Source organism: Lycium ferocissimum, chromosome 10 (assembly GCF_029784015.1).
Source record: "Lycium ferocissimum isolate CSIRO_LF1 chromosome 10, AGI_CSIRO_Lferr_CH_V1, whole genome shotgun sequence".
NCBI classification, from domain to species: domain Eukaryota; kingdom Viridiplantae; phylum Streptophyta; class Magnoliopsida; order Solanales; family Solanaceae; genus Lycium; species Lycium ferocissimum.
Window position 1 is genome coordinate 49,083,750 of NC_081351.1, and position 7,566 is coordinate 49,091,315.

The 7,566-nt window shown below is 35.0% G+C and overlaps 1 protein-coding gene across 1 annotated transcript; it reads left to right on the forward strand.

Moving 5' to 3' along the window:
- Positions 1-2,525: 2,525 nt before the first annotated feature.
- Positions 2,526-6,521, forward strand: LOC132034173 (probable LRR receptor-like serine/threonine-protein kinase At3g47570). Its single transcript, XM_059424445.1, has 2 exons — positions 2,526-5,433; positions 5,909-6,521. Exons 1-2 carry the CDS (start codon positions 2,712-2,714, stop codon positions 6,289-6,291), a joined length of 3,105 nt encoding a protein of 1,034 aa, XP_059280428.1. The 5' UTR covers positions 2,526-2,711; the 3' UTR covers positions 6,292-6,521.
- Positions 6,522-7,566: the final 1,045 nt, after the last annotated feature.

Sequence of the window (7,566 nt, forward strand, 5' to 3'; positions counted from 1 at the left end):
CTTCATATCTAGACATGGAAAAGAAAATGTCTTTCAATTACTATCACTTTCTCATAATAGTTAACTGGAGGATGGTGCATGAATACATGAACTACTAGCTAGGAAATTAAACTTAAGTTGACGAAGACTTTTGTCTCAACTATCACTTTCTCATAACGTGTACAAGGTAATTACGCGTGGAGAAAATGAAAAAGATCAGCATGATCACATTATACCGAAAATAATTAACGGAAACTAACAAAACTAAATGTGAAGTGTGAGGAAAAAAGAGCAAGACTAACGAAAAGGCAGTGCCGAGAAATTCTAATTTGAAGTGGTTTTATAATCAAAATGACCATATTTTGAATTGTACGTAATAAGAACCATCCCAGGATCCATCCAATTGTAAACAGCAGCGGTCATTTGTTGGGGTGGGCGTTCGGTATTCGGTTCGGTATTTTCAAAGTTCGGGTTTGCTAATTAGGTAATCGGTAATTGAAAGTAGATATCAAATACCGAACTTTCAAACTTTGGTTCGGTAATTCAGTACATCAAATTTCGGTTCGGCACGGTATTTGATAATACCATATTAAGTCGAGTTCATTGTATTACAAGCACAGATTCGGGGTTTCTTAATTTTTTTAAGCTGTAAATTTGGATGCCTAGATTTGTGCATTTTTAATGAATATATGTGATTAATAGTGACGGTTGATTTGGGGATTTAACTTTCAAGATTTGAGCAAAATTTTATGATTAGAATGCATATTGCTATTGTTATATGACTATTGAATATTAGAATCCATCCGCTTATCTAATTTCTACTTGGAAAGTATAAAAATCAGAAATTTAACGTGGGTCAGATTTCCACAATATGGTCTAAACTGATGGGTATTGTTGCAAACTTGCTATTGATGCATGGGCTGATGGACAGAACTATTAATTTAATGGCCCTCTATTTAATAACTATTTCGGTATTCGGTAAATACCGAGTTACCGAACCTATAATTACCTCATACCGATTTTTTTTTAATTTTATTACCGAAAAACGAAATACCGAATATCGAAATCCCTGGTTCGGTTCGTAATTCGGTCTTTGACGTTAATAATCATTTGAGTACTCTGACTCCTTGAAACTTCCCTGGCAAAAGAAAAGAAAACTAACGGATTGGACAAGGGATTACCGCAAATGAAACAATTAAGGTAAAATTACTCAAATGACTACCTTATGGTAGTTTCCTATCATTTATAGCTACTCTTTTAAATATTACTATTTGTAGCTATGTTTTTCTAAATTAAGGTATTTTTTCGGATGTATTTGATGCGTGTAAATTTATAGAAACACAGTGAAAAAGAAAACATATCCCTTGATTTTAGGCCATAACGGTGGGATCATTTAATTAGTTATTAATTGGATTTCTTGCCATACCTTCACAAAATGATTTTAGATTTCTTCATCTAATCTTCAACATTCAAACGTAAAAAATCAAAAATTCAAAATTTGAAAACATTCAACATGTATTTGAAGTTTTCAATATTGATTTCGTTTTTTATTTACCCAGTATTTGATCGCATAACTAATGGATTTGAAGTTTTCAATCAAACATGTATTTTATATTAAATATCATGTATTTGTGTGAGTAACAATTTGATCACCATATATTTAGTGGTAATGTATTTGAAGTTTTCAATATTGATTTCGTTTTTTTATTTACCCATGTATTTGATAGCATAACATTTAAACCCCATGTATTTTATATTTCTCATGTATTTATGTAGACAACATCACCCATGTATTTGATGGGATCAATTTGAAGAAAATACATAAATATATAGAAAACTTATCATGTATTTGCGAGTGTATTTGAAACTAGATGAACTAATAGAATTAATTTGAACAAAATACACAAATATATAGGAAAAACTTACAAAAATAGCAATTGGTAGTTATATCATAGAACATACACAAATACATATCCAATAAAAAACTTGTTGATTGGTGAGAATGGAAGTGAAATTTTTAATTTGGATTCTTTACAAAGCAATTTATGAAAAGAAGAGAGAATGGTAATGTATATTAAGTGATTAATATTGTTACCATTAAAAGGGGATATGGGATTAGGGATGCTAATTTTTAGGTGTATTTGTGAAATAAATTAAATTTATAGTTAAATTAGAAAAGTATTTAGTTATTATTAGTAATTAAAATAAAAGGTAATCCAAAATATATATTAGAAGTAGCTATAACGCGTAAAAATTCCAACAATTAATTCCAGTCAATTGATGGACTACGGAAAATATAACCAAGAAGCACGTTTAAAGACTCTTCTTTGACAATTCGTCTAGATATGGGTACTTTAACAAAGTTTGTATTTGTGTTTAGAAATTCATTGAATATGTATAAATAAATTTTGTACGATTTGTTATTAGATCATAAACTCAAAATTTTGGATCTACTTAATTCAATAATTTGTACTTCAATTCTTTGTTATTGAAAAATGGATAATTCTATGCATTTAATCTAGAAATTAAAAAAATACACATTAGGAAAATAGACTGAAATAACAATATACTGTACTAAAGAAGAACTCGATTGCTATAAATTGGAGATATAATCAACTACTCTTACTACATAAGAAACTCAAGAAATTCTTATAACCCATCTTCACACGAACCAAAAATCACATTTCCTTTAAGTCCATTACAATTAATCTCACCATCCACTGGCTAGAATAATGGATTCTGCCATTTTTCACTTGGTTTGCTACTATATCCTCCTCCTCTCCTCCTCCATACTATTCCACTATACTCACCTAATTTCATCCTCGAAAGTACTTCTTGGAAATGATACAGATCAATTGACATTGCTTTCCTTCAAGAAAGGAATTGTCTCCGACCCACTAAGCATAACATCTTCATGGAACGAATCAGTCCATTTCTGCAATTGGATAGGAATAACTTGTGGTCACAAACATGACCAGCGAGTCATCGCAATAGACCTAAGGTCTAGCAGATTGGTTGGTACATTGTCCCCTGCAGTGGGTAATCTAAGTTTTCTGCGCCAACTCCGGCTTGACAACAATAGCTTTACCGGACAAATTCCCCAAGAGATAGGCAAACTATCAAGATTGCAAATATTAGTTCTAAGAAATAACTCATTTTCTGGGGAGATACCGAGAAATATTTCGCGTTGTTTAAAACTGACTATGCTTCATTTGGCCAGGAATAAACTAAAGGGCAACATTCCGGTGGAGTTTGCTTCACTGAATAAGCTTGAGGAGATGCATGTTTTCTTCAACAATTTGTCTGGAGAGATCCCATCTTGTTTTGGCAACTTGTCTTCAATTCGATTGATCAGCCTAACAGGAAATAATTTCCATGGAACCATGCCTGATTTTCTTGGAAACTTGGGAAATTTAGAGGTTCTTGAACTTGCCCAAAATAATCTGTCTGGAGTCATCCCTGCATCAATTTTCAACTTGTCATCATTGCGCAATCTTGAGTTATCAATCAATCAACTTCAAGGGCGCCTTCCGTCAAGCATGGGCTTCACACTTCCAAGACTAGAGGCTTTTAATTTGGGGACAAATCAATTAACTGGAAAGCTTCCTGCATCAGTATCAAACCTGACAAATCTTCAACTTTTTGCTGTCGACACCAACTGGTTCAGCGGAGAGGTACCTAGCTTTGGAAGTTCCAAATATTTGTACTGGCTAGCACTTGATGGAAATTATCTCGGAAATGGCAAGTTAGATGACTTGCTTTTCATGTCTTCCTTGCAAAATTGTTCTGCCCTGCAACTTCTCCAGCTTGATGACAATCGATTTGGAGGAGTTATTCCGCGATACTTTGGCAATATGTCCAGCCTTCTGTACTTAACCATGTCAAGAAATCTTATCCATGGAACCATTCCTGTAGAGATTTCGCAACTTCACAGCTTGCAGGAACTCTCTTTGTGGAAAAATCATCTCACTGGGGAAATTCCTGATTCTATTGGAAAACTTGAGGTACTAAATGAGTTGTCCCTCAATGAGAACCAATTGTCAGGGAAAATTCCATCTTGTTTGGGAAATTTGACAATGCTGACTAAACTCAGCCTTGGAGCAAATAATTTACATGGTTCTATTCCATCTAGTCTCGGAAAGATCAAGTCTCTGTTACTCCTGAATCTCAGCAGGAATCATCTTAGTGGCGACATACCAAATGAAATTTGGCAGCTCCCTGAGGCACTTTTCCAACTAGACCTCTCAAGCAACCACATCACGGGTTCTCTAAACAACATTATTCGCTTGAAAAACTTGGTCTATTTGCGCCTTTCCAACAATAATTTATCGGGTGAAATACCAAGCAGCTTCAAAACATTGACAAGCTTAACAGAGCTCTACGTCAATCATAACGATCTCCAAGGAGCTATCTCTCCATTTTTAAGTTCTTTGACAAGTCTTGAATTCGTAGATCTTTCACACAACAAATTTGTGAGTAAGATACCCGAATTTTTTGCTAGTCTCAGATCCCTGAAATTCTTGAATTTGTCCTATAATGATTTGGAGGGCGAGTTACCATCGGATGGAGTTTTCAAAAACAAAAGTGCAGTCTCAATTACAGGGAATAGTAAGCTTTGCGGAGGTATTCCGGAGTTACAATTACGAAAATGCTCTGAAAATGATCCTAATTATGGCAAATCATCTCGAACAATGATTTTAATCATATTACTAATTGTTGGAGGTGTCGTGGGTGTCATAGTGGTGGCACTCCTTTTGCGGCGTAGTAAAAAGAGATCGGATCATCAGAGTTCGACAACTATGGACACAATAATCCCTAGAGTGACTTACCAACGCCTTCACAGAGCAACGAATGGCTTCTCCGCGGAGAATTTGATTGGTTCAGGAAACTTTAGCTCTGTATACAAAGGCATTTTGGACGAATCAGTTGTTGGGATTATGCAGATTGCTGTTAAGGTACTGAAACTTCAAGTGAAAGGAGCTAGCAAGTCCTTTGTTTCTGAGTGTGAAGCATTGAGGCATATTAGGCATCGAAACCTTGTAAAGCTTTTAACTTGTTGTTCAAGTATTGACCACCAAGGTCATGATTTTAAGGCCGTAATTTATGAGTTCATGAGCAACGGTAATTTGCACAATTGGTTGCACCAAAGTTGTCGGAGTACTATTGGTCATGAGGAGAATCATAAGCAGCCTAGAAGAAGTTTAAACATTAGACAAAGGCTGGATATTGCAATTGATGTAGCTAGTGCATTGGATTATCTTCACAATCAATCTGGAATGCCATTGATACATTGCGATCTCAAACCAAGTAATGTGCTTTTGGATGAAGAATTTGTTGCTCATTTAGGTGATTTTGGATTGGCAAGGTTTATGCAAGCTGATGCCACACATGTACTCACCTCAATCCAGAGCAGCTCAAGTACAGTAAAAGGGACGCTTGGATATATACCGCCGGGTAACGCACTTCTTAACGCTTACTATTTTTATGAGCTAGTTTGAGTTTTAAACACTGATGATATGCAAAATATCTTACTTTTTTTTTTTGAAAAATGATCTGTTAAAAATATCCCTTTTTATCTTTAGTAACTCTTTAGTTCCAACATGTTTCTCAAATAGCACAAGATGCAAAGGGCATTTCGATATATTTATAGACATCTTTATTTTAAGATCTCAATATAGTATCCATATCTTTTAAACCATCTCTCAATGCTTTGTTTTTGTTTTGGTTTTATCTTTAGTTTAATTGTTGGGATTACTCAGCATATTTTGTAATTGACAACAACAACAACAAAAAGCACTCGCACGCACGCACGCGTTTTTTTTTTTTTTTTTTTTTTGCTGGGAAAGGTTCAGGGCCGATTTTTTTCTCATACATAACAAGATTTTCTATTTGATAAGTATACATTAATTAGCCAATATGTATCATGCAGAATATGCGACCGGGAGTAAGTCGTCGACCTATGGTGACGTGTACAGCTATGGAATTCTAGTGTTGGAAACATTCATGGGAAAGAGCCCCACAGATGAAATACTCAAGGATGGTCTAAACCTTCATGAATTTGTGAAGATGGCCATACCTGAACAAGTAATGAATGTTTGTGATCCTACACTTCTCTGCCTTGAATATGAAGATGGTGTGCCCATTAATTGCAGTGAAAAAGTAATTGAGGAGTGCCTGTGTTCAGTGCTTCGAATTGGGATTGCTTGCTCTATGGAGTTGGCAGAAGCACGCATGGACATTGCCAATGTCCTCAAGGAACTGCACTTAATCAGAAATGCTCTTTTTTCTAATCAGAGGCGATCCGGGATTTGAAGTTTTATGGGTGTTCTAGTAACCTCAAATTAATATACAATAAGAACTAGGTTAATTGATTGATACATATTTATATAATTTTATGAATTTCTTAATAGAAATACAGGATTTATGCAAAAGCTCGTCGGTTAACTGTGAACTCATACACTATGCTCTACATCCGCCACTGCCTCTCTTGGCGGAACTCAAGCTATACACTGATTGTGAACCTTCAACGTTAATTAGCTGCTTCATTTTGTTTTCATTATATTTTTGTCCTTTCTGTTTCTCTATATATCTTTGACCACTAAGTATCTGTTTTTATAAAGGCCAAATTACGGATGGAGCACTGCAAAAACTTTTCCCGATTTTCTATTTAGACACCCAATCGAAACGTTGGCCGTTTATCCGAACCCTTGAACATAAGATAAGTGCAAATATTTGAACACCTCGTTTGTACTTGGCACATGCGTGCAGTACACTTGTTGTACGAAAAAAATAGACCAATAAAAATAAGCCATGTCAATTTAAAAAAATTAATTTTTAAAATCTATTTAAATAATTTTAAAAAAATCTGAAAAATCCAACTCATCCTCTCCTATAGCCCGCTTGGCGCGCCGCCCCATCGTTGCCCCTCCGCCTCCTTCCGCGCCTTGCCTCCCAAAATCTATTTAAATAATTAAAAAATTGTGCCATTTTTCGTTGGAAATTTGTTTAAATAGATTTTGAAGTGGGGAAAGGCGAGCGGAAAACGGGGAAAACTTGGCGGCGGCGCGGCGGAGCTTGATAAGCGGCGGTGAAGTGGGCTATAGGAGAGGATGGGTTGGGTTTTTCAATTTTTTAATTATTTAAATAGATTTTAAAATAGAGTTTTTGTTAAAATTAATTTTTAGTGATTAAAAATTTTAAAAAAGAAAAAATTTGGTCTCACGCTTTGTTTAAAGCGATTATGACGCGTGTGCCCAGGCACAAGGTGTTCAAATGGCACGGTTATCTTTATGTTCGAGGGTCAGGATAGTCAACGTTTTAGTTAAAGGGTAAATGGAAAATTAGAATTCGGGGGGTCAGAAGCATTTCTACTTTTTATAAATATCAGAAGAAATATGTTAGACATGACTTTTAAAAGTATCTTCCATTGACTATATATGTGTGAAATTTATAAACTCTTTCTGAAAGAATCAAATTCTGAGCTAATGACTTCTAATGTTATTTGAGTAATTTTATTTCCTCACGTAGCTAGAAAAACAATGAGATGTGATCCCGAGCAATTCGGCGTTGGAAAGATACCTTCGATTT

Excerpts from the sequence above, each read along its gene's own strand:
- LOC132034173 (XM_059424445.1), top strand. The coding sequence starts at position 2,712 with ATGGATTCTGCCATTTTTCACTTGGTTTGCTACTATATCCTCCTCCTC. Across the intron at positions 5,434-5,908 it reads GCTTGGATATATACCGCCGG|AATATGCGACCGGGAGTAAG; the intron begins GTAACGCACTTC and ends TGTATCATGCAG.